The sequence below is a fragment of the Zymoseptoria tritici genome, chromosome 7 (assembly GCF_000219625.1).
Source record: "Zymoseptoria tritici IPO323 chromosome 7, whole genome shotgun sequence".
In the NCBI taxonomy this organism is placed as follows: Eukaryota; Fungi; Ascomycota; class Dothideomycetes; order Mycosphaerellales; family Mycosphaerellaceae; genus Zymoseptoria; species Zymoseptoria tritici.
Genome location: NC_018212.1, coordinates 386399 through 412019, shown reverse-complemented (window position 1 = coordinate 412019; position 25621 = coordinate 386399). Strand labels below are relative to the sequence as shown.

General features: G+C 53.6%; 10 protein-coding genes across 10 annotated transcripts; 6 read left to right on the top strand and 4 right to left on the bottom strand.

Moving 5' to 3' along the window:
* Positions 1 to 1037: 1037 nt before the first annotated feature.
* Positions 1038 to 2546, top strand: MYCGRDRAFT_45479 (uncharacterized protein; the record flags this gene model as incomplete). Its single annotated transcript, XM_003851216.1, has 1 exon — positions 1038 to 2546. The coding sequence occupies one exon, from the start codon at positions 1038 to 1040 to the stop codon at positions 2544 to 2546; it is 1509 nt and encodes a 502-aa protein (XP_003851264.1).
* Positions 2547 to 3310: 764 nt separating this feature from the next.
* Positions 3311 to 3727, top strand: MYCGRDRAFT_94291 (uncharacterized protein; the record flags this gene model as incomplete). The annotated part of the gene is made up of 1 exon (XM_003851217.1): positions 3311 to 3727. One exon carries the CDS (start codon positions 3311 to 3313, stop codon positions 3725 to 3727), a length of 417 nt encoding a protein of 138 aa, XP_003851265.1.
* Positions 3728 to 5097: 1370 nt separating this feature from the next.
* MYCGRDRAFT_94290 (uncharacterized protein) lies at positions 5098 to 6450 on the top strand (the record flags this gene model as incomplete). Its single annotated transcript, XM_003851218.1, has 4 exons — positions 5098 to 5166; positions 5219 to 5326; positions 5797 to 6111; positions 6388 to 6450. The coding sequence occupies 4 exons, from the start codon at positions 5098 to 5100 to the stop codon at positions 6448 to 6450; spliced, it is 555 nt and encodes a 184-aa protein (XP_003851266.1).
* A 1699-nt stretch (positions 6451 to 8149) lies between these two features.
* Positions 8150 to 11422, bottom strand: MYCGRDRAFT_73716 (uncharacterized protein; the record flags this gene model as incomplete). Its single annotated transcript, XM_003850561.1, has 4 exons — positions 8150 to 8471; positions 8529 to 10248; positions 10288 to 11190; positions 11270 to 11422. 4 exons carry the CDS (start codon positions 11420 to 11422, stop codon positions 8314 to 8316), a joined length of 2934 nt encoding a protein of 977 aa, XP_003850609.1.
* Positions 11423 to 14707: 3285 nt separating this feature from the next.
* Positions 14708 to 15220, top strand: MYCGRDRAFT_94288 (uncharacterized protein; the record flags this gene model as incomplete). Its single annotated transcript, XM_003851219.1, has 1 exon — positions 14708 to 15220. One exon carries the CDS (start codon positions 14708 to 14710, stop codon positions 15218 to 15220), a length of 513 nt encoding a protein of 170 aa, XP_003851267.1.
* Positions 15221 to 16377: 1157 nt separating this feature from the next.
* On the bottom strand, positions 16378 to 17817 carry MYCGRDRAFT_110086 (uncharacterized protein; the record flags this gene model as incomplete). The annotated part of the gene is made up of 2 exons (XM_003850560.1): positions 16378 to 16663; positions 16715 to 17817. 2 exons carry the CDS (start codon positions 17815 to 17817, stop codon positions 16378 to 16380), a joined length of 1389 nt encoding a protein of 462 aa, XP_003850608.1.
* Positions 17818 to 18152: 335 nt separating this feature from the next.
* On the top strand, positions 18153 to 19013 carry MYCGRDRAFT_94286 (uncharacterized protein; the record flags this gene model as incomplete). Its single annotated transcript, XM_003851220.1, has 1 exon — positions 18153 to 19013. One exon carries the CDS (start codon positions 18153 to 18155, stop codon positions 19011 to 19013), a length of 861 nt encoding a protein of 286 aa, XP_003851268.1.
* Positions 19014 to 19414: 401 nt separating this feature from the next.
* On the bottom strand, positions 19415 to 20239 carry MYCGRDRAFT_94285 (uncharacterized protein; the record flags this gene model as incomplete). The annotated part of the gene is made up of 1 exon (XM_003850559.1): positions 19415 to 20239. The coding sequence occupies one exon, from the start codon at positions 20237 to 20239 to the stop codon at positions 19415 to 19417; it is 825 nt and encodes a 274-aa protein (XP_003850607.1).
* Positions 20240 to 21513: 1274 nt separating this feature from the next.
* On the bottom strand, positions 21514 to 24631 carry MYCGRDRAFT_73714 (uncharacterized protein; the record flags this gene model as incomplete). Its single annotated transcript, XM_003850558.1, has 3 exons — positions 21514 to 21723; positions 21781 to 24225; positions 24285 to 24631. The coding sequence occupies 3 exons, from the start codon at positions 24459 to 24461 to the stop codon at positions 21514 to 21516; spliced, it is 2832 nt and encodes a 943-aa protein (XP_003850606.1).
* Positions 24632 to 24878: 247 nt separating this feature from the next.
* Positions 24879 to 25541, top strand: MYCGRDRAFT_44624 (proteasome core particle subunit beta 4; the record flags this gene model as incomplete). The annotated part of the gene is made up of 2 exons (XM_003851221.1): positions 24879 to 25035; positions 25090 to 25541. Coding segments are annotated over 2 exons (609 nt in total), but the record flags the coding sequence as incomplete, so codon positions are not given.
* Positions 25542 to 25621: the final 80 nt, after the last annotated feature.

Below are 25621 nucleotides of genomic sequence, written 5' to 3'. Positions count from 1 at the left end.
ACGTTGGCTGCGGGACCGGAATCTGGTCTCTGTCTCTGTCACAGACACTTCCAGCAGGCTGCCGCATCGAAGCCTCGGACATCTCCCTCGCACAAGCACCGCCGCAACCCTGGTGGCCATCCAATGTCTCATTCCGCACCCTCGACGTCTTTGAAGACCCTTTGCCAAAAGAACTCGTCGGACGGTACGATGTCATACACATGCGCTTGTTCGTGTTTGTGATTGCTTCAGGCAATCCCATACCTTTGTTGAAGAACCTCATGAAATTGCTCAAACCCGGCGGAGGGCTTCAGTGGCAGGAGTACGACAACAGCGAGGTGAGGACCTTGGTAGCTCATCCCGGACAGGAAGCGACAGCGTTGCAAGCGGTATTGGACGAGTTTAAAGCGCTGCAATCGCAGGTTACCACGAGCGGTAGTTGGGTCAGTGACTTCCACGAGAAGATTAACACGGCGAACGTGGGTGCGGAGTTGGTCGTACATGAGAGGAGCTGGACGGCGAAGGAGGCTTTGATGATTTGGCAGGATTGCTCGTTCTTGGGGCAGAGAGAGTGGTGTGATGCGTTGAGACAAAGGGGCGGGGAGATGGCGAGCATTGCTGAGAAGTTGGAGGCAATGATTGTGGAGGCGGAGAGAGAATGTTTGGAGAGTGGAAGAGGGATTCTAATTGATGGTAAATACGTTACTTGGGTTATAAGGAAGCAGGAGTAGATCAATGTCAGAGTGCAGGATTCTTGCATCGATGCTTCTGTTCTTCTTAAACATCGGATCTTCGCAAGTATATCAACGCTCGTGACAGTCAGGCTTATGCTCTCAATAGACCAGCATCTGCCATTGCGGTCGAGATCGTGACAATAGAAAGACTTGTACTGAAGGAAGGAGTTCAGGTCGTGGTTTCCTCGTGCTAGAGACGCGGCTAAATTGAATTTCTCCACGGCGCGTCCTTCACGCGTTTCTTTGAGCCTCGACTTCAACCTCAGATCTCGACCACAGCACTGTCGCACTCACACAACGACGGCACTGTCACCCTCGCACAGTATGGCCATAACGAATGGAGCGAGCGACGATGCTCTGCTCTCGAAGCCATCAGACGACCATGCCACCCTCGATCGAACCACCTCCATCTACAACCCGCTCCCGACATACAACCTACCACGCGGAGAAGGAGTCCACTACCAGCAGCAATATGCAGACATGTACTTCACGCGACTGGCACAGCTCAAGCCCTCCGTCGAGGCCATAGCGGCGGAAGCCTTCAGCGACTTCGAGATCTCCGGCGAGGCTGCAAAACAGGTGGATCGTGTATTGGATGTACGGCAGGGAACGCTGTGCTGGATCGTGGGCACAATATACATGGAGATGCCACTGAAGCCAAACGTGCTGGACGACATCGGGAAAGAGCATTGGATCGCGGCGCCGCCAGCAAGAGAGAAATATGCGGATGGAGATGCAGATATACCCATGATGTTGGAGGATGAGTCTGGAAGACTGCGGTTGACAGGAGGCTTCCTACGGAGTGTGCTACTGGTCACAGGCGCTATCGTGGCAGTGATGGGTACAGAGAACTCGGACGGTGATTTCGAAGTTCTGGACATAAGAGTCCCGGACCTCCCAAGACAACCGCCGAGGTGGGAACGCGACGATGGAGATGCAGCTCTGCAAGGAAAGAGCCTCAGCAGCGCAAGACCGCAGAACGGCAAGGTAGCAATCGTGTCGGGACTTTCGATCAGCGGAGATACTGGCGATACCCTCACTTTGGACCTGCTTGGAGAATGGCTCACAGGAGAAGCGGCATCTCTGTCAGATCAGACATCAGCTGCCAGCGTTTCCAGACTCATCATTGCCGGCAATTCTCTGGCACATGCGCAACCAATTCCTACGCGTGAAGAGCTCATTGCCGCCAAGAAGACCAGTCAGAAGAAGTATGGCTACGACGCGGCATCCTACAATGCTGCACCAAGCGATCGTCTCGACACATGGCTTGCCGGTCTCCTTCCTTCCATACCTATCACACTCCTCCCTGGCCAGTCAGATCCCACATCCACAGCTCTTCCTCAACATCCCATCCACGCCGCCATGTTCCCTCATTCCCGCGCTTACACCGAGCACCCAGTCCCAGGCCAGACTCACTTGCCGAACTGGTTCGACAGTACCACGAACCCTGCCGAGTTCGACGTCGACGGTTGGCGTTTCTTGGGTGCCGGCGGACAGACTGTCGACGATGTCTACCGCTACGTCTCAGGCGAAGAGCGTCTCGAGATGATGGAGGCGATGATGCGTTGGCGCTTGACAGCTCCCACAGCACCAGACACGCTGTGGTGTTTCCCGTTCCAAGACGGCGATCGCTTCGTGATGAAGGAGTGTCCACATGTATACTTTGTTGGCAACCAACCAAAGTTCGAGACCAGTGTCATCGAAGGACCTCACGGGCAGAAAGTGAGGCTCGTCGCAGTGCCGAAGTTCAAGGAGACGGGCGAGATCGTGCTGCTGGACATGGAGACATTAGACGCGGAGGTCGTGAAGTTCGAGATCTTCGAGAGTGGATGAGCGAAGCGTTGATAGGGGGCTCCTGTCGATAAATGTCTTTGAGCGTGGCGTCGAGGAGTACATGACTTATGCTTGGGTTGATATCCAGAACGAAGTGTGCTATATGACCAAGCGCAAACGGCAAGGTACGTGATTCTCTCAGCTTTTCTTCGATTGTCACATGCAAAAACGCACGGTCCGCCTTGCTGGTCGAGAGCAAGTCTTCCGTCGACGAGCTCTTCCAACAACGAAGTTCGAACATCCACCAACCTTTTTCAGTGTGCAGGCAATTCTTCCACCACCGATGAGGTCTTGCACCAACGAGAATCGAACATCCACCAACTTCGTATGAGCTGTTCCAACAACGACGTTCGAACGTCCCTCAACCTCTTCCAGTGCGCAGGCAATTCTCCCACCGACAGGCTGCTACCTCAACGAAGTTCGGACATCCTTCGACCTCCTCCATTGTGCAGCTTCTCTGGACCTCTCCTTCAGAGTAACAACGTCCAAGCCACCATCGAACCTCATCGTCCCTTGAACACCATCGACATTCGGATATCGATTCTTCGACTTCACTCTCCAGCTAGTTCATCAGCTCCCCAGCTAGTCGTATCGACTGAGCCGTTACTTCCAACCCTATACATCTACGACAACCCTCGATCTCATCGATCGAATCCGAGATACATACCTGCTTCACCTTGACGAGTAAGCAATATCGAGTCGAAAAGCACTCGCAACAAGTGAAGCGCAGCTGACATCGAGTCAATAGGACCAATACACACAAAATGCCTCCCCGAAACGAAGCAAGCTACATCCGTACCCGCGCCGAGCTCCAATACCTCATCGACGACCAAGTCAACACAAGCCAACGCCAGCTCGTCCGCCGCATCGACATCGTCCTCGCCAAGCTTCGCGAACCTGGACTCACGAAAGAGTATCGAGCCCTGGGAGCAAGAACGCTCCGCTCCCTGTACGAGGACTTGGAGTATGCGAATGAGAGGATTGTGGCGCTGCGGGCGGAGCTGGTTGAGAGAGAGAGGGCTGTGGCGGAGTTCGAGGAGAGGGAGAGGCGGGAGCGGCGGGATCACGAGGAGAGGGTGAGGCGGCAGCGCGTGGCGGAGGAGAGGGAGGTGGAGTTGAGGAGGAGGAGGAGAGTGGAGGCGGAGCACGCGGCGGCTACGCGTAGAGCGGCTGGTAGATAGTGGTGAGGAGAGAGTAAATTGGGTCACATTCGAGACGATAGAATGGACTTCGTGTGAGCGTTTCCCCCTGAGAGGTATGCTCGAGGATCTTTCGTTCAAGTCTCTCCGTTATATGTTCGATAGCTGACGCAATGATCTCTTAGACATTGTACCAATCGCTGTCTGGATCGAGGAAACATTCCCCGATACAATGGCATGGCTGAGCTTCAAGAAGCCAGAATGAACCTCTTGTGGGCGATTTTCTCCTGAGGGATATACTCGAAGATGTTCCTTTCAAGTCTCTCCGTTATATGCTCAACAGCTGATGCAATGCTCCTGTAGGTATTCTACCAGCCGCCGTACGGAGCGGAGAGACGTATTCAAACGTAACGGCTTGATCGAGCTTTCAAGAAGACGAGATCGACCTTGCGTGAGCGAAGACCCCCTGAATGTTTACTCTTCCTTTAATAAACACCACTTCACTCTCCCCGGTCCACCGCACAAACTCACACGATTTCATCTTTACATACAACGACCGCCTTCGCTCGATTCCTGAACACGAGATACCTCAGTCCCAGTCTCAGTACTTCGGCAACTTGGAGCACTTCCACAGGCCGCCATGTGGACCGGAGTGACTGGTTGCAAGTGTAATGGCATGATCAGGCATTCGAAGCGGGATTCCTAACCTTGAGTGAGTAATCCTTTCCTGAGTTGCGAGGGATGATCCCTAGCTGCAGCGTTCTCGCTATACCCTGATGAACTTACTCAATGCTCTCTTAGGTGTTCCTCGGAATGCTGTATGTACGGAAGAGAGGACTTTCGTATTTCTCACAAGTGTCTCTGCTGGGCGATCTCCATCGGCGGACTTGACAACTGACGCAACGACCTCACAGCTGCGGAGAATGGACACTGACCCAACTCTTTTCATCCGGAGCGACACATGCATTGTGTCCTTGTCGAAAGGAACGTGTCGCTCGGCGAAGCACCGCATAGACGAGCAGGGTTGTGAACAGAATTACCGGCCAGTCCTTGAACCTGGTCACCGACGTGTCCGAGCTCATGTCAGCCAACTCGCAAAGTCTTCGATCACTGCCTCGAGAGAGCTTCGATTGAGTTTCCGGCGGTCAGTGCTATACCTGGACGCAGGACACGGCATCCTACAGCGGGAGTCTTTGTTGACTGCTTCGAGCACTGCCACGTGTTTCGGAAAATGTTTCTGCCCAAGTGCTTATATCAACTTGAGTGAACCCACCTTTTCACTCACTTCCTTCTCCATCTCTTCCTCCTACAAAACCAATCTGCCACACACCCATCCTGCCAGATACATATCCTGCCTGCCAGAGACCCAATCTGTCATCCCACGATCACACAAGACACCAACATCAGCGATCATGCTCCCCTGGAAGACTTCCATCATCGTCGCCCTCATCACGGCGGCCTCTGCCGTGCAGGATTACGGAGTACGGGCCTCCTCTCACCACACCCGTCGCAGCGTACTTACCAAGTTCACAGAAATGCACGACTGCGAAATCCCTCGGGGAACAAAGGGGCATCTTCCCGTACGGATGGTGCGAGTCTAATCTCATAACCGGCGAGCAAGTCATCAAGCCTTGCAACAAGGTATGCAGAAGTTCGGACATTTCGACGTTGTTGACGATTCCACTGACGTTGAGATCGTTTCTATTTTCCAGAACAATAAGTGCACCGAGGACGATACATACTGCCAAATGGACGAAGCAAGCCCCGACGCGAACTGTGATCGTCTTCACTAGAGTTTTTCTCGGCCAAGACTGCAAAGGGAGGTGGTTTTGGACTCGCCGGACGGGAATCGCGTGCAGACCCATTACAAATTCAATATGCTCTGACGGTATTGACGACTGCCCTCATCGGTTTACTGCGACTGCGAGTTGGAACGATATCTCAGGCATTCATCTATACACTTGAAGCAACTCGAAACTTGACCTGTGCCCTTCTTCCCTCCATTGCCAGCCAGCCATGCTGCTTCACAGCAACGACTCAAGCTGCTCTACAGTCCGCGTCGTGACCTGGTATTGCTGACCATGGTTGACATCAGCTCCTCCCATGCCCAGTCAGAGCTCCAGGTAGACGTCGTGCTGGGCCTTGTGTGCAATTTCTCGCTGCAACGCCGCTTCTTCAAGCTCTGTCAACGAACAGTGTCTGAAGGCAGAGACGTGATCTGCGGGAAAGTGAAAGGTGGACTCGCTGCCACAGGTCAAAGCAGCCGACTCGTAGTCATCCGCAGGTTCACAGACGTCGACAAGCCTGTAAAGTCCAAGCGGCTCAACGGACAGCAAGGCGAGAGCCATCGACCTCCATTTCATCGGGAGCTACGGAATGTCACGACGACGAGGGAAGACAGGACGTGGAAAGGAAGTTCGAGAGCCGTAAGAGAAAGATGAAATCGTTCAAAGCTCGCTACATTGTTCTCCTTCATGCATCATCAAATCGTCGTGAATCCTCCCTCACTTCTTCTCATGTCCCTTCATCGTGCTGAAACAATCAAGTCAGCTCACGTTCCTCACTCAGCATTGTCGTTGAGAGACAAACCTGTTCCACAAATTCGAGATCACTCCCGAAGGCGCCGTGTTCTGGTCTTTGATCGATGCTCGCCTCGCGTTGGCAGCTGGAGACTCGCGCTTGAACTCTTGGAATCCGGCCAGACCGCCCTGATGATCGTTAGTATGGCCGTGATGTTGACGAAAACGATTGAAGAGGTGGACTGACTTTGCGGCTGGCGGAGCTGGAGGAGCGACGGTTCTTTTGGTCGGTAACGGGAGAAGACATTGTGTGGTTGATGTTGACTGGAGTTGGTTTTGCTTGGTCCTTGATGTAGATTGATCGCTTCGCGGTAGTGTTCAGGTGTTGATGTGCATCCAAGAAGAAACAGAAGGGAGACGACAGAAGATCTATAAGCTCGATCAACCCTAGCCCATTACAAACAATGCCACGCCATCATGCTAGACAAAGGCGTCTCGTGCTCGACTCTGGCCCGTCATCGAGTCCAGACCCAACAGGCCCAGCCATGTGTGAACGACCACGCATGATTGGCCCAGACCTCATCGATCTCCAGATCCCAGATCTCCTTGCATCGATAAATGCCTCTAAGGATGCGTTTAGTTGGTTCGGCGTACGTAGGCCGTGTCTAATAATTGTGTGGAGTGTGGAGTGTGGAGTGATGTTCAAACCAGGGGTGCAGGTTTTGTGGAGAGATCGACGACGTCATGGACGATGGACGGGAATCGTCGAACAATGAACGGCGGATCTGGAACCGTGGTCCTTGTTATCGTGTGGAGTTCAGTCCGAACGGGCCGGCGATTGGTGGCATTGTGATGTGAGATCGTCGCATGTGAAACGTGGTGTTGCATTGATGTGATCGTTGTTGGACAGCATCGATGGGCATGCGAGTTGAATGATCGACGTCTCGATCAAGCCAAGAGAGGCATGCTTGGAATGCTTGACTGTGTCTTGTGTCTGTTACCCGAAGGATCAAGATGCACAGCAATGCATCCTTCGAGGACGGACCGATGCCTGAAGCTGAAGAGCACAGTACTCGTGTACTGATGCCTTCGGCTGGAGATGACAGTACTCGGGGACCAACAATTCCCATTCCAGGTTCCATGCATGCTTTGGTATCGGTCGAACGTCGGCATCGAGCGACTACATCCAACTGGTACTCGACGGATCTGCTCCCTGTGATCGCAAAGTATTCGGAAGTTGGCGCTTCAAGATCGGTGAGACGTTGGCTTGACTCTCAGGACGAAGCGGGCAACGGAGCAGACCACCGGCAAGAGCAGACATCTTCAACCGGATTCAGTAGCACGAGTTCAACATCGAGGCCACTCGCCAGCATGCCAGCCGGAAGACGTGAACAGAATCAACGACATCGACATGCCAGCAATCGTCTCTCAATCACCGGCATGTCAAAACGCCCTGACATGCTTCACTTATCCAACAAGAGGGATAGCACAGCAAGTACAGGCAAAGTAGTAGTAGTAGTAGGTGGTCAGCTACCATCAGCTTATCTCAGCCTCATCCCCTACCAACCTCTGCATACCTTCAGCCATTCCACCTCACTCTCTCGCTCTTTTCCACGACTTCATCAATCTGTCCGTCCCAGCTCCCTCGCCGTCGACTTCCACCTCCAATCTTTCATCCTAGCATCCTTTCCCAGTCCATGCGCCGTCGTGGTAGTGGTATCTCATATTGTAGTCCGTGCGCCTCATGAGTGAAATCCAAAAAGAAAAAACGCCCAAAAGCAAAAGCCATCGAAAGTACAATTTCCTTGCCCCAGTTCCGTTGCCCATTCTGATGCAATCTTGTCCTTCTCCATGCCCGGTAAACTCCTGTACGTGTGTGCGTGGCCGTCGTGGCCATCCGATTCCGAAATGTGTAAAGCAAAACATGGGCGCTCGCTCGCGCATTAAAATCAGTAAAATCAAAAGAGAGCAAAAAACCGCAATGAACACCGTGTCACCCGCTCTGTCTATTCCAGGTCATTCTGAGCATTAAATCAAAAACAAGAAAAAGGCCAAAGGAGAGAAAAAGGAAAGAGGTAGCGGCGACCGAGACTAGCGAGTCATCCTTGCTCATCGCGGCGGAGTCGAGGCGATCGAAGGTGCAGAAGGTACTGGAGTGCCAGGCTTCGGCGTCGAGTTACCACTGATCGAAGACCGCTTGGTGCCCTGCTGCTGGGCATGGATCTTCTTGCGCAGCGAGTGAAGTCGAGCACGAGCGCCATCGATGACTGTGTAAGGTGTCAGTAATGTGTACGATCTGATAGGAGGTATTCCGAAAGACCCACGCCTGATAACCTTCTGCCGATCCTCCGTCTCCATACCATTGATGACCTCTGTAGCAGGTTTCTGACTCTTCGAGCTCGGCTTGCGCATCAGAGGTTCGTCGTCATTCTCCAACACGGCTTCCCACAGCATGATGGCAGTCTTGTAGCCCAACTCGCAGTCATTCAGTTCCTGGCCTACCAGTTCAGTGACGGCGGCTGCCGTGCTCATCTCCACAGCACGGTCGAACATGAGTCGTTCGGCGGTGATACCGCTCGTGATGGAAATTTGATCGGCTGAAGTGGAAATCCCACCGGCGGATGCAGAGCCATTGTCGTGGTTGTTCGGGTGGCCTGGATGTGTCTCGGGAAGTTGGCTTTGGGCGAGCTGCAGTCTGCGACCAACGACCTCGGACTTTTCGAGGCATTCGTTGAAGCGGGTGCGAGACCACTTGACGACGGCGAAGATGCGAGTGGCTACGTTCGATGCTTGGTTCGAGGTATTATCAGGTGCAACGGACTCGGTACGATCACGCCTCTCCCACCAGTACCCAGCAAGACTGATAGTCTTGGTGAGGATGGCTAGAGCTTTGACGTACAAGACCAATGCTTCCTCTGCGACGCCGACGATGGCGATGGTGGTCATGTCTTTGTCCTCTTCCTCATTTGAGCCCTCTTGAGTGCCAATCTGTTGAATTCCTAGACCGTCTTGTGTTGAAGGAGTGGCGGGAAGAAGTTGGCGGTACTTGACTTCTGCAAAGCCGAAGATCACGTCGCTACGATGAGCCGCGTCTTCCATGGTGCGGACTAGCTTAGTGTCCTCATCCATGGGAGTCTTGGCCTCGTTTGAGTCTCCATATGTCAAAGCGCCTTGAGATGAAGGGTACTGAGGGAAAGCGCCATATCCGCGAGGAGGCGATGGTCCCTTGCCGAAAGGTGGTGAAGTGCCTAGAGCGCCAAATAGTCGAACATTGGCGGCATTCAAAGCCTTGGTGAGCATATTGGTGGCAGATTGCGGCGATGGAGCATAACGTCTCTCAAAGGACCCAGCCCGCTGGTGCGAAGCTCTGCCAGTCATCATCTGCAAGGCGCGAGATGGACTTGCAGGTTGACCGCCTGTTGTTGAAGTCGGCTGTCCTTGGGTCGTAGCACGGCGAACGATGGCGCGTTGATTTGGGTTGGAGATGGCGTCCAACTCGTCGGCAAATGCATTGACCTCAACGGCACGCTTCTCGATGACAACATACTCCTTCTCGAAGTTCAGATCATGCGCAGTACGCTCCCTCGCCTCACGAGTAGAGCGCTCGTCGTGTCGCTGTTCGGCCTCGATGGTTGGCTCGCGCACCAGAGGAGGTCCAGCAAGTGGCGATGACCGACTCGCACGCCTCTGCATTGGAGCCACAGGTGCCATCGGGCCCTGCTGCTGGTGAAGTTCCTGTCTTCCCGGCGCGGTGATGTGAGCAACAATCGTCGGTCGACGTTGCTCGCGCTCACGATGGCTCGGCTGTCGCTTGATTGCCATTCCTTCGGGTTGATTCTGGCTACCGCTAGTTGACTTCCTCCGACCCATGTCTTCACTTGGTCGACGACGAAGGTCTGGATCTGAAGGTTTTCGGGAGCCTTGTGCTTGGCCTGCTTCTGACGGTCTCCGAGGGATCGATGAAGATGGCTCAGGTGTTCCACGAGGTGATTCCGGAACGTCCATCGCCTTTGCCATCTTCTGACTGAGATCGCTCTCTTCGGTCTCCTCGTCTGTGGTCTCCGGAGGCGCAGGAGGAGTCACTTCTTGAGGCCGATCTTCCAGAACGAGTCCAGGGATCTCGCCAGTGATCACAGGATCAACAAGCATCTCATCGTATGTCATACGTTCCAATGGGCTTTTCTTCAACAGCGCACGAATCAAGTCCTTCATTCCTCTGCTGATGGTCATGTTTTTGTTGTCAAACACAATCACATCATTCGTCTTGTTGATCTTCCTAAGCAGCTCAACATGGTTCTGCGCGCGAAATGGAGGCTTTCCGACCACCATCTCGTACAAGACAGTACCAGCAGACCAGAGATCGGACCGCGAGTCGTACTTCTCATAGCTGAGGATCTCGGGAGCCATATACAATGGAGAACCGCACAAAGTCTCGGCCATGGCAGTGTCGGGAAGGTAGCGTGCGAATCCGAAGTCAGCGATCTTGAGCATGGGTAGCGAAGCCACACCGGCTGCTGGGATCAAGGAGTCCACGCTCTCAGCGAACGGCTGATCTTCAGGCCGGAGAGACGACATGTAGGTCGGCGCGGGGTTCAAAAGCAGATTTTGTGGTTTGATGTCCCGGTGTATGCAGTCTCTCGCTCGAAGATACTGCATGGCGCTGGCGATTTGCTTGAAGAAATGTCGACTCAACACCTCATTCAGTCCTCCGAACTCAGGGTTGGGATACCTCCGGAAGATGTCAGAAGTCTCCGGAAGGGTGGGTAACATGTGCCGCTTCTTCATGAATTGTGCCAGGTCCGACAGTTGGCAGTACTCCATAATCAGGTAGATGTATGAAGTCGTGCTCTCGATGTTGAACAGCTGGACAATGTGAGGATGCGTGACGCTTTTTAGAATGTTGATCTCCTTGCCCAGGTTTTCCTTGAGTTTCTTAGTCAACTTGGTGACATGGACAGCTTTGATGGCAACATAAGACCTCGACTTCTGCGGTGTCCGTTAGCATAGCTGCCACAGCTTCGCCACCACTCGACTTCATGTCGAGATGTGTATGAGGATTACTCACCCGGTGCTGGGCTAGATAGACCGTAGCAAAGCTGCCTTTTCCAATCTCTTTTCCTCTGCGAAAGTCGCCGATGTACTCCAGGGGTTCATTATCAGATTGTTGCTGGGAGGGTCCCGGCCGCCTCGAGGATGGTGGGGCCCTGGGTAACGCCATGATGGCGGTAGTGTTGTTGTGATTGTCCAATGCAGTTGTCTCTTTCTTGTATGCTCTAGGTGTTGTTCTCGAGATTGTCGTGGTTCGCTGGATGCATGAAGGTGTATGTGCAAGGTACTCTGCAGGTCTTGATGGATCGGTTGCTGGGGCGGATGTTCGTGAACGCTTGGCAGGCCTAGGTGGGAGTCATTAACACAGATGAACGAGTGGAAGCAGTCGGTCGAGGACACGTGAGGGCTGGCAGAGTCGCGGTGTTCTCGTGATGGGCGTGGGCAGACAGTGGCGGCGTGTGGCAGTTGACGCGGTGACTCGAAGATGGTAGCTTAGGACTCAGGTCCGGTGATGCGATCTCAGGGCTCACGCTGTCGAGGAGGCGGGAGAGGGCGTTTCAAGGGCGGACGGCCAGGAGCGCAGTCGACGGAGAGAGTCCGGGCGGAGGAATAGCAGTCGCTGGAGGTTGTTAGATGGTGTGACGCAGGGAGAGCAGTTGAGGTGTAGCAACCAGGTCGTCCCCAGGCAGGTGATGGGATGGAGGTGGACGAGTCGCGCGATAGACTAGACCCTAAGCTCGACGACCGAAACCAGCCTAGCGTTGGGGTCGATAACGGCGATAAGGTACCGTACCAGACTGCTTGTACAACTCGTGACCTGCGCGTGTGCCGTCCTATTGATCGTGTTGAGTGTTGAGTATACCAGACTACGCGGACATTGATGGACCACGATGTGGCACAGTGTATGTTCGAGGAGGGCAGGCAGCTCTACCATGAGAAGGTCTAGGCCCACCGTGCTGGCGGCCTCTCCTTGAATGATGACTTCGCCGAGGAGGCAGTTGTTATTGACGATTTCCACCCTTTGAATTGCCTCACCGATCACGCGCGAACCCGTTCCAGCTTCGTCATTCGCACTCGCAGCGCTGACAACACCAGGGCACACGACCTCGAGACGGCGCCGCTTCGGGAGTACATACAAGTTGACAGGACTTGCTACATTCTTCGCCATTCTTATCTGCCACGCAACGTCCTCGACAGCGATATATCCACGCCACGTGCTGTCGTGTCCTTTTGTATCTCCACGCAGATAAGCCGTTTGATTGGAAAAAACGACGCTATCACCTTATCAAGAACCCTTCGCACCTTTACCTTGTCCCTCTGTCTGGGGAAGCACATCCTCCGCCTCCCCGCGCACCTAGTGAATAACTCCCCAGCCTCCACCCCGTTCCTTGCCCTGGTTGGCACGGAATCCTTCACTCATGCAGACCTGCCTGCCGAAACCTTCCCGTTCGAAGCAGCAGCCTGTTGCGGCAGCGCTTCCAAGATCTCTGATTCGAGCACGCTCCACGCGCGGCCTCTCGACGGGTTTCAATTGACATCCCTCCCGACCGGTGGATGTGTGCATGAAGAGCCGGCGGAGATGGTGTGCTTGCTCCGCACGCCTTCAAGGCTTGAGGTGGCACGACTTGGAGCTCCGGGGGCTTGAGCTCCAGGAAGCTCTGAGAAGACTAGACTACCAATGGACAGTGCACTCGAGCGGCGGCTATGAGAGCTCCCTTTTCGCATCACTGATCGGCGGGCGATAGCACCATTGCTGGTGCTATAAGGTAGTCACGAACTTGTTTGCTGTATCGCGTGCATGATACGTAGACTCGTAGACATCTTATACCTCCGTGCTTCCGTTCAAACTGCACCATCTAAGCCAACCGAGCGTACCTGTACGGTGAAAGTTGCGCAGAAAATGAAGGAGATGTGCATCAGAACCGTTGCTATCACGATCTTGTCGGCAATGTGTCTCTACGCTGTCGTGTAAGATGCACCGCACGAGGTAGGCCTGATTGATTTGGTTGGAGTTTTGCACTTTGAGCGGAAGGATGGAGGTAGCACGCCTTGTCGCCGGGGCGAAATGCACTATGAATCCGCAATGAGCATTGAGTGATGATGGCGGTTGTAGCAGACGCCATGCCTTGTAGCTGATGAGGAAACCAAGATCCTGAGCTGCAGGCTGCATGCGGCACAGCATGGATACAAAATGCATCAGCGCGGTGTAGCTCTGGCGGATCAAGCACACGAACATGCGAAGTCCTCCCTGCTGGTGAAAGCTCGTAGATGAATCGTGAGATTTCGCTCCCATCAGCAGAAATTGGACCAGCGCCCCTCTTCGTTTCCATGTCCATCATAACTCTCGCTAGATGGATCAAAACGCAGCCGAGATGTGAGGTGCAAGTTGTTGTAGGTAGCCATTTAAAAGAACGGTCGGAGGAAGAAATCCATCCATGGATGGTTTGGTTAGATTGGATGGAGCTCGCTTAGTCAGGCTGTTGTGGCCTCAGGCAGTCAATGAACTGGGGCAGTGGGGCGAAATCTTCATCGCAAACCAGACTTCATCCTTCAACAACACTCAAGCCATGGCAACCGCGGCAAGAGCGAATTGTCTTCATTGCCCAGTTAAGCATCGAATGCCCTCGCATTGCTACAATAGATGCTATCCGACGCTTGATAGCATGTTCCGGAGCCATTCCAGCCGGTCGCTGTCTCACTTCCATCCGAGATGAACATCAGCAGAATGTAGGGGGCGATGATCTCTCGCCGACGCAGTTGATCTTCTTTCATTCGCGTTGAGATCTCGAGGTATGACCGACCGATGAAGCTGCATGCCGGATTCGATTGGTCCTGCTCATTTGGTCGATACACGGAACAGCATACAATTTTCCTCCATGACGTGCAGATCAGGCCGAATTCGAGACTCTTCTCAACAAGAGCAGAAGACCTTTGCGACAGATTGGAAATTGTAGTGCATCACAGCTACCGATCATCAGCGGCAAGTTACATTTCCCAGGTGTCCAACTTACCAAATTATAGTTGTCGTCCGTGAAAGCGTGATCTCGGAGACAAACGATGCTGCTGCTGCCAAAAGTCGTTTGTCAGGATGAAAGGTCGATCCTTCTCTTCAGATGTCAGCAAGATCGTCCAAGGGTATGCGCAACGCTGCATCACGATGCTGGTGGTGCGTGGGAAGGAGAAGGTGAACAGCGTGCCAGATGCCGCTTCCAAGAATTTTGGGTGAATTGCGGGTCACGGCTTTCGTGGTGGTGAATATGTGCTTCACGTGCACAAGACACCATCAATCGAGGACGCTCTCTCTTGCTTTCAAGCATTCTTATACTGGAAATCCTCTCAGACATCGCCATACACTACATTTCTCGAAGCCCGTCAAGCCATTCATTCACCGTCGAGACTCATTAAACAAGACACATATACACCACCACAACTACATCCAACATCACACTCGACAATGCCTCCGACCAAAGCACAACTCGACCAGTGGCGCAAAGAGTTCGAAGCCGCACGCTCATTCGAGGACGACGACATGTGGCTCCCACCATCACCCAAGACAACGCCATCTACCCGCAACACCGCTCCTGCCAATCTACGCCCCACGAACCAGCCAACGACCTCTGCCCCATCGCATATCGCTCCAAACGCTCCCCGCGCTGGACAGCCGCCAACTGCACCCTCCTTCCAGACCAATCACCCGCCCGCCAACACCAACATCGCCAGACCGCCAGTGTACAACTCCTACACGAGACAGTGGATTCAGCCTCAGGCTTACAACGGCACCTTTCACCCCGGTGCACAGCCATCCGTCAACGCCCGTCGACCCTTGTTCAATCCCCACGACAGCTTCGGCCCTCAGAGCGACGATGCGCGCAACGGGAACGGAGACTACGGCGGCGGCAGCGGCAGCAGCAGCAGCAACAGCGCATCCGGTCAGAACACGGGCTCGCCTGCGAAACGCCCTGAGTAGCGTTGAGAACTTGGCGCGAGCGACGAGCGGTGCGGAGAATGCGGTTTCGGGCAGTGCTTGTGCGTACAGATTGGGCCTTGTCTTTCGGTTTTGAGTCTTGGATTTTATGCTTTGCTTTTCTGGGTTCAATGCGAGCTTTTTGTTGCGTGCGGTTTTGGAAGAGATGTTCACAGGAGTTCATTGGCAAAGGTAACATCTTGTTTGTAATCGCAAAAGCCCGTTCTTCATACCGTTATCCTTCACCGCATGACCAATCTCCACTGAAGTAGAATTCTGTCTTCGTTAGCACATGAAGTCTCAAACCAAGGGATTCGACCTTACCCTACGCCCAGCCGAGAAGCTATTCGACGACTGCATGATTCTTCCAATCTGGGTCGTAAAATTCGAGTTGTGTTTCGTCGAGCTTCTTTTCGTTGACGACTTGCTGTTTGTGGTCGCAAAATCCGACTCAAATGCGCCAATTTTGCTGAAACAGAAGGGCGGAAGGATTAGCGATGGCTCGGATGCAAAAGATAGGAGGCAGTCTGCGGGGTCTCTTACGGCACCGTCCGTTTTAGGACACACGCAGTAGGAACTGCAAGCCAAGCAGGACGGAAGCAGGACGATGAGGGCGGTCAGAAGGTGGAGATGTATAGCTGCGATCTGTCCGAATGTCAGGTGTGGTTGCCAGAATGGAGCCAAGTCGGCATTGTTTGTCTGAATGTTACGTGACGTAACGAATGTTCGAGTGAGGTTGGAAAAATTGCGTGCCGGGCCATGATTCTGTCGATGGGAAGAAGAAAGAGGAGAGCAGGTTTCGGTGGGTGTTTCTGCCCCTGGAAAAGGGCCTCGTTTATGGACGCATCCTAAAGATACCTGAGGGAACGTCCGACGTTGAAGCCTGTATAACCTGCATGGCCGCAGCATGGCGACAAATGATGAGCGTGCTTCGCAGCATGGTGACAGACAGTGAGGCGTGCCTCGCAGCAGGGATGCTCATGGTCGATGGAGGATCAGTCCCTTGGTCTCGCTCAAATTGTCTCGCACGGCTTGTCCCTCAGTGGCCTGGAGTGTGCAGTCTGGGCAGGAGAAGGAGTGGTTGGGGAACACATTTTCTGATCTGGTTGTATGTAAAATATCGCTGAGATCTCGTTCCTGTAAGGAGTGCGGATGCCGAACTATGGCATTGTCAAGCCCTCATTCCAGCGATATATCAGATTTTGCAGTGCTGTGGCAGCAAGACGGGCGTCCTCCATGGTACTGACGTAGTTTTCCACGATCTGATCTGGCTCGTCCGTGTCATTGTACATACGACAGCCATGGCGATCCCTACCTGGGCCGTGCAATATCTTCCATTGATTAGGATTTGGCTTGCGAGGCTTGAACTTCTTGTCTTCTTCCCTCGGCTGTTCGACGAGCTCATGATGAAGAACACGCATTGCCGTCATGACTTGATGAAAGATCCTACGCGAGCGAGTCAGCATACCGGTTGAGACCCAACAGGAGAAGGCTCACTTCACTATTTCCCGTTCGCTGAGCATTTTGTCGCCAATCGTTTTGGGGAAAACAGCGAGATTAAGCTCCTGCTGTGGCCGCGACATGACGTGGCAGAACGTGAAGAGCTTCTTCTCCAGAAGGGCCTCGTCGCTCGTCACGACTGGTTCTTCGTCGACGAGAACAATCAGCTTCCTCTTCAGCTGTCTCTTCTTCTTCTTCCGATCGGCCAAACCTTCGTAGGCTTTTTTGATTTCGTCTTCAACATCTCTAAGATCTTCCACTAACTTGCGCACTGTTGGCTCATTCTTCTTCCTATCCAGCATGCGCTGACGTTCAATCTTGTCCGCACTATCCGAACACCAGTCTCGCAGCCACTCAAACAAGTCCTCCTCTAATCGGGTGTGTGATTTCGTGTCTCTTCCTTCGTGGTAATAGCTCTGCTCGCCGGGTCGTCCCTCGTCATCAGAGTCACTGACCGAGATGTTGTCCCACAAAAGCTTCCAGCCGTCATACTTTATTTTCGTGGAGCCCTTCCTTCTGCGTCCCGAATAGTGATGTGCCGGCAGGAAGCATCGGGAACACAGTGTATTCCTGATGCCATTGGCATATTGGCAGCGTCCGCACGAGACGTACGCGAGCGAGTTCTCCTCGGATTTGTTCTTTAGAGCAGTGACCTTGCTCTTCAGAGCCGCGACAATGTCGTTTGATGTCGTGAGCCTGTCCTTGAGCTTTTCGATGCGTGCCGCGTACTCGTCGGAAGTGGCAGCAGCCTGCTTTCGGCGCAATCCTGTATTTTCGGTGGCGATCTTGATTTTCTCCTCGGCCAACCGTCGATTCTCTGCCGAAAGCTTCGCGTTCTGCTCTTTCAACATCTGAGTCTCTTGCTGCCTTGCCGCATTCAGCTGCGCGGTCTGTTTTTGAAGGTGCTCATTTTCTCGCGCGAGACGATCTTTCTCATTGATGTGTCGAAGATTGTCATGGCATAGCCAATTATTGGCGCTGGAGAGAGATTGATGCTGCGTCTCCAGCCAGGCGAGGCGCGCGTAAGGATTGCTCTGCTGAAAGGGCGGTTGCTGCGGTGCGTACGCGAGCCCGGATTGTGGCTGCACAACGTGTTGCATCATCGAAGTCTTGCCAGTCTGTCGGGACAATGGAGTGAGCGAAGGTCGATGTCGGCAATGTGTCAACAATGAAGTCGCGTCCGAACGCGTCACATTAATAGAGTTTGATGACGAAGCGCTAACACGAAGTACACGCGAAATAATGTGATGGCCGCCGACACCCTCTCCTGATCCAGATGCAATGCTTCGTTTGCAACATGGTCGCAATGTCGGAGTGCCGTGCGATTTCGATTCGTCCAGAAACAGTGACCGATGAAGAAAACGTCATGTCTGCAGGCGTCAGTCACGATTGAACAGACATCAAAATCCCATCGATACTCTCAGAGCACATCACCATGCCGAAGCGCAAGAGAGCCGCACAGGCGTCGCCTAAAGCAAATTCGGAAGAAGACGCTGCTAAGGCCGCCACGGAGCTCAAGGAGAATGGCGACGTGGCACCACTCAAGGACGACTTTGAAGTTCCTTATGCCGACAAGACCATCACTTGCGAGAAGCATGGCTCCCAGGACATCGCACCGTCGCTCGTCTTCACCCACGGTGCCGGAGGAGGACTTGGCGCCGCAGCCGTACAAGACTTCGCCAAAGGCTTCGCCGCGGTCGCGCCCGTCATATGCTTCAAGGGCAACATGAATCTGAAGTCGAGAGTCAAGATGTTCCATGCTGTTGTGGAGGATCAAGACCCAGCAAAAGCCCTGGGAGGCCGCAGCATGGGCGCACGCGCTGCTGTCATGGCCGCTGTCGAGCTTGAAAAGCCTCCGACTGCACTGGTGCTCATTAGCTACCCGCTCACTGCTGGAGGTAAGGAGCAGAAGAGGCAGCCAGAAGGTCGGGAGCAGATCTTGGTAGACCTGCCGGAGGAGACAGATGTGCTGTTCGTATCTGGCGACCAAGACTCGCAATGCGATCTTGAACTCCTGGCCGAGATCAGGGGCAAGATGAAGGCGAAGACATGGCTTGTGGAGGTGAAAGGTGCAGATCATGGCATGACAGTCAAGCCGAAAAGTGCTGTTCAGTCCATTGGGTTGAAGACGGGTCAGATCGCTGCGGAGTGGCTGAGCAGCAGAGACGAGTCAAAACAATACTGCCAGGTTGCGTGGGACGATGAACAGAGCGCCGTACTATGTGGAGAATGGCAGGAGCAGAGCGTCTCTGACGAGGAGCCACCACAGTCTCAGCGAAAGAGGAGGAAGAAATAATGACCTTCCTGATTGTAGATTGCGAATGACTCGTCCGTCATAAGATCGGACAAAACAGAGTGACGTCGAGGCGGTCGAGGCGGTGGGGTCGCTCGATCGCCGTTGCAAGTGCTCACTTTATGCTGTGACTAAGCAAGAAACCTTCGCCTCGACTTCACCTTCTCACCGTCACTCTCACGCTCCTCGCGATAGCTTCGCGACAGCAATACCACCACTGGCAGTAAAACGGCTTAGCAACCAAGGTATCAGCATGTAACGCTGACTTCATTTTATCTGTACTGTTCCCACTTCGTTCGCACGGCGCCAATTCCAAAAGACAAGCCCTCCCCATTCACGCTGAAAACACAAAGATCTGCTCCTCCAAAACATCGAAGATCGCACATCATCCTCTCGCTGCCCATTCACTGCTCCCTCAATCCTTCTTTCTTCTCCCATTTTCCCGGCGGCCACAACAAGCTCAGATCCGCCAATTTGCCAACGATCAAGTCCCTCTGCCGCTTCTCCTCGTCCTCCTCCTTCTCCTCAATCTCTTCTTTCATCTTCTTCTCCTCCCTCTCTCGCGCCTCTCGTTCGAGCAAGGTCTCTCCAAACGGCGGAGGCGGTCGTGCATGCCATTGTCGCAATTTCTCTTCCCATTCAAGCTTCAGTCGCTTCGCGAGCTCCTTCACATCAGCCTCGAACCGCATTTGGAAGATGTCGTCCGCGCTCCTCGCTCGCTTCAGCTTCTTTGGCCAATCGATCCCTTCAGCCATATCTACCCGCGTGTGACGGTCCGGAACGACTTTGCTCAGAGCTCGGACACGCCGGGTGATGTCTTCGACAATGCTGTGGAAGTTGTTGTATTGCCGGACCATTCTGCGCACTTCGTACTCTCGTGGACTAGCGCCGGACTCCGGAAGACGCATAGGATGAGTCACTCCGCAGATCGGGATGCAGGCGTCGAGGACGTCGACGATCATGCTTTCGATTGTAGTGGGCGAGCCATCCTCATCAAAGGCTGAAAGCTTGGCCCGGTATCCGTTGTAGTCGCGGAAGATGAGCGTGATCCGCACAAGTCGATCGAGAGCGGACTGCTGTCTGGCTGAGAACTCCCCTGGAAGCTGAGCGACAAGTCGGCGATGGTGCATCAAAACGATTTCCTTGTGGTCCGCGCTCATGGGCGCATTTTGGATATCAGCTTGCGTGACCAGGACTGGCGCTTGTACGGCTGTGGTGGGCCTCTCCATGGTACTGAGGAATGTGATGATCGCCATGCTGAAAGACCGAAGCTGTTCCTTTTGTACGGCTAGATGCGGCGGTGAATGAAAGAGACGAAGGTGTTTGCTTGAGGATGTTTGTGGATGCATCGTCTACCAAGAACCAGACCAAGCCGCACACTTCCATCGAGGACCGACTTGAAGGCTTCACTTCTCATCACTCTTCAATTGCCTGCACATGATAAGCGCATTTGAGCACTCGCTGGAAGGCCTCGGACCCTTTGCAGGTGAACGTTGAGGCCTGGCTCCCAGTTCAGCATGAAGATCTCTCACATGCACTGCATATCCTCCAGTTTGACGTGGGTCCCACTCATGGCTTCCTACTCTCCGTTCGTTCACAGTATTGCGGCGCGGAGGCCAGCAGCAGAGTCGCAAAACGAGAACTTGACTTTACTTGGTCAAGATTCCTATGGCAGCTCCTGTTCGAGATATCACCACCGGTTGAGGATTTGCCTGTACGAGGCCGGGCGAGAAGCCGCGCCGCACGTATCAAATTCCTTCTCAACAGGCCTGACTACCTCACTCCCACGACTACACCTGAGCTACCACCGACCAATGCAACCAGCTCTATCATCCTGCTATGGCGGCTGTCGATGTTGGAGGCTACGATTGCGAAATGTTGAGAGATCATCACCAGCACGCCACGACGGTACCCGTGAAGCTTTCGTATACAGAAAAATCCCGCGAGGACTGGGTGTGAAGCCCGCCAACGTTGACGTTGACATCCTGGTTCTTGCAACCATAGCACATCCCACAGACGATAACGAAAACATCAGGAGCATCGAACAAGCTCTCGAGGACTTGCTCTCTCCAGCATCGAATGCCTTCTCTCGCCTATGAACGAAGCAATTTTTGGTGACTTCGATTCCACTCCGCTGACGAGCGATCCGCCGAACACTTGATGCTACCACTACCTCTGTGCGTCCCCTCGGATTGCTCCAATCAAGCCAATCGTGTGAAACCTGTACGTCGAACCTGGGATGCGAACCTGGGATGCAAAGCTTGGGAGTTGAGCCTCAGTATCCGAATCGTGTGACGTATGCAAGGGTCTTTGGACGATGCGTTGCTCTTGCATCGCTCGAATTCCGCCAGACAAAGTGAACCTTGATGGCGTTGAGCGTGCAATTTGAGCGGGGGCACGGCAGTAGCAGTCGACGTAGACGAAGCTGGAGAGGGCATACAGGATAGAGACTCTGCCAACATGGTCGACAGTCTTGATACATAATGCTGTACAGATTTTCTCATCATGCTCCATCAAGCATCAAAACATCCTCCTCATGCTTCTCGGTATGCCCATTGACATACCCGTTCTCAATACCCTTCATCCCACTAACATCATCCATCTGACCCAAAGCCCACAGAAGCACAAACCTCTCCTCGCCCGTCTTCTCCAACCTGTTGTAATGCCTCTCAGTATAAGCCTTGAGCGCATCCACCACATCCTTCACGCTCTCCTTGCTCTTCTCCTTCGTACTCAGCTCCGCCATTGCACCTGCCAGCGCTTCATCGACGTTTTCTTGCTGTTCATCGCCTGGTACTGGTTTCCTTCGCTTCTGCAGATTCAGGAGGCGCTCTTTAGGGTATATCCGTAGCAGAGCGTAAAGCACTCGCTGCGCAACATGATGTGTTCGGCCGTTGGCATTCCAATCTCGAATTCGACGAAGAAGATTCCAGAGCTGGCCGGAGCTGAGAGATGCGAGCACTTCATCGACTTCAGTCTTTCCTGTGAAGCTTCCAGGATCGTTGCCTTTCTCGATTACTGTCCGGAAGAGTTCGAGAAGACGTTTCGGATGATTGAGTTGAAGAGCGAGCACGATCGCTTCGCGGAAGTTGTTGGCCCGGATATGGTTTTGCAGTTCTTGGTCCTGCTCGATGCGTGCTGTTGCTTGTGTTGTGGCTTGCATTGCCGTGGTGGCCGTGGTATCCGTCCAGAAGGTGAGCGTGCTGTCTGCGGATCCGGAAACGAGTTCCAGTGAAGAGCTGCTGCTGTCATCGGCTTCCTCGTTAGCATCGTCTGCTTCTCGTAAATCCTGCTCGGCCGTGGTTAGCATAGGCGAAGGCTTCACAGCCAGTGCCCAGACTCGATCGATATGATTGTCCAACGTTGCAGCGCATTCACTGTCTTGCGCGTTCCACACCTTCACCAGTCCATCACCGGCGGCGCTAGCCACTTGAATGCCTCTCCGGTCTTTGCCATCCTTCGACGGCGGCGGTAGCCAGACGACCTTCAATACACTGTTTGCATGCCCTTCAAATGTTCTGAGGCAGCTATAGTCAGTCAGACTCCAAATTCTGACAGTCTTGTCTCCACTCCCGGTGACGACCATTCCGCGCGCAGTGCTCGCAGCTCCACTATCACCGGTCGTCAATGCGGGCATGCCGAGTGGTGAGAACGCCACTGTCCAGACACCACGCTTGTGACCGCGAAGTACACCAATGGCCTCACCTGTCTCAACGTCCCAGATCTTGACTGTACGATCTTGAGATGCTGATGCGAAAAGTGCCGGTGAAGTATATGAAGTTTCGATGGCATTGATGTCCTTGTCGTGTGCTTTGCGGGTGTATGCAGCTCGCGGACCCTTGCCAGCTGATGCAATGTCCCATCTCTTGATCGTCTTGTCTTGACTACCAGTGATCATGAACTTGGGTGGATGCTGAAGAGGCGACTCGTACTCTTTTGAGCCGACCGGAGGAGCAGCATTAGGTAGTGATACCGCGCCGACACTTTCCGCGTGGCCTGTGAATGTAGCGTAACATTCGTATGAATCGTGCTCGGGGTCAAGTCGCCATAGCCTGGCCGTGTTATCTTTTGCGCCAGTCGCTAGCCAGTGACCTGACCAGTCCGTGTCGATTGTGATGATGATCTCGTCGTGACCTTTTAGTAAAGCGACATCGGCGCCGAAGTACGGCGAGGCGCCATCGCCTGATGAAGCATCTGTCTTCAAGGATATGATCCGGACATCTTCCAGATTCGTTGCCAGGGCGAGCAATGAGCGGTCTCGTCCGACGTACGCTAGATCGATGACTTCGTCGTGAGTTCCGCTTATTCGTTGCATGATCGGTAGTGCTGGTATTTGTTGAGATGTGGAGAGTTCGTGAAGATGTGAAATGTCACGCAGAACCAACGTCTGATCAGCGTGGACGGTCAGGAGGAATGCCAGAGATGGGAAGTGCAACACATCCAGGATGGCTTCAACTTCTGATCCACTTTCTTGGTCTTCCGTCACTTCGCTTCCGCCGTCGGTGCTCCATAACCGTAGCCTCGCTGTCTCTCCGGCAGTGTAGAATAAGCGTCCATTCTCCAGAAAGGCAGCTCCCTCAACACTTTCCAGCACAGCGACCGTTGATGCTATCGTCCATGTCCGGGAGTCCCACAATATCGCAGTCTTGTCACGGCTTGCCGACAACAGCAGCTTTCGCTCTGGAGAGTAGTCCAGACATCGAACAACGGACACGTGGGAGTCTAATGTCGCCGCGCTCTTCCTCTTGTGCAGATCCCATATTCTGACTTTCCCATCCTCTCCACCCGACGCCAGCCTGTATCCTGCCGTTGCTTCGTTCTGCACCACTTCCACTTCCTCATTTCTTTGCCGATTCTTCCTCTTCTTGCTCTTCGCTGGTTGCTCCTCAGACTCCGGATCGACGTGGAAGAAATGCAGAGCGGAGATGAGCCCACTATGACCGTGGAAAGTATGTGTAATGAAGCCTCCTCGTATGTCCCAAACCTTGACAACACCATCTGCACCACCAGTTGCCAGTAGTGTGCTAGTCGAGTCCGTGGCTATTGACACAACGGGAGTGGTATGCGGTTTGACAGTTCGGATGAGCTTCGCCTCGATCTCTTCCTCCAGTCCAGATATTTGCAGCGCATATATGCGCATCGAAAGCGATCGTGAGCATAGTATTAGATGTGAGGCATCGGGTGTGAGGATCAGAGTTGTGAGTGGTTCGCCGTCCTGCATTGCTTGTCAATACTCAGTCTCGCAATGTTCCAGGTGAGATCAGAAGCACTCACGCCTTCTATTCGCGTCAAGTGAGCTCCAGTGGAAAGATTTGTGAGAAGAGCTTCTTCGCCCAGGCATGAGGCGAGAATCTTGCCATCTTCACTGAGAGAGACACTCCCGCCAGTAAAGATTGGTTGGATGACCCGGCTAGGCTCAAATGTCGTCTTCACATCCGCCTTGTACGCCATCTTGCTTTTGCAGTCCCTCGGTTCACTCCTCGCGGTTAATGGCCATGTTCGATTCGATCGGGCGGCTTGGAGTGGTGCGGTCTCGGTCGATTGTTGTTGTAGCGCGGGACTTCAAGTTCGATGAATGGAGTCGCAATATACCGGCGACCAGCAGCGAGCAAATTCCGGGAGACAGAAAACTCTGGCGAGGTTGTGATGTTGTATTTCCAGAAACGTTTTCATTGACGTTCCGAACAACTTTTCTACCCTGCCCCGAGACGAGGCAGTAGCTCCGCGTTGTCGTAACTTGAGAGCTGCCTCCATCGAGAGCTTCACCAACATCATACAAACATCAACCCAACCAACACACATCACCGCAAACATGTACGTCTGAGCCTTGCATCTTTCACGAGTGACTATACTAACACATATTCCAGGGAGGTATTACTGGGAATCACTGGCAAGGACTTCACCATCATCGCCGCATCGAAAGCGGCGATGCGAGGCGCAACCATTCTCAAGGCCAGCGATGACAAGACGCGCACGCTCAACACGCATACATTGATGGCATTCAGCGGAGAAGCTGGCGATACCGGTATGACAATCGCTCCTCTCTCCAACATCGCTCGCATACTCACACTCATCTCAGTCCAATTCGCCGAGTACGTTCAAGCAAACGTGCAACTCTACAGCATGCGCAACTCCAACCATCTCACTCCCTACGAGACCGCCTCCTTCATCCGCTCCGAGCTCGCAAAGTCACTCCGATCCCGCAACCCATACAACGTCAACCTCCTCCTCGGCGGATACGACACGATCGCCGACAAGCCTCAGCTCTTCTGGATCGATTACCTCGCGTCATGTGCGCCGCTCCCATATGCCGCGCACGGCTACGCACAATACTACTGCCTCTCAACACTCGACAAGCATCACCACCCCGATATCACATTTGAGCAGGGCATGAAGATCCTCCGAATGTGCACGGACGAGCTCAAGAGACGTATGCCGGTGGACTTCAAAGGTGTATTGGTCAAGGTCATCACAAAGGACGGTGTGAGGGAGGAGCCATATCCAGACAACTTCAATGTCATCACGCCGTAGTTGTGGATGAAGATGGAGAACGGGAGCGCACGGCGTTTGGCGTTGATGAGCAGCAAAAGCAGCTGGTTAGCTGCCACGGA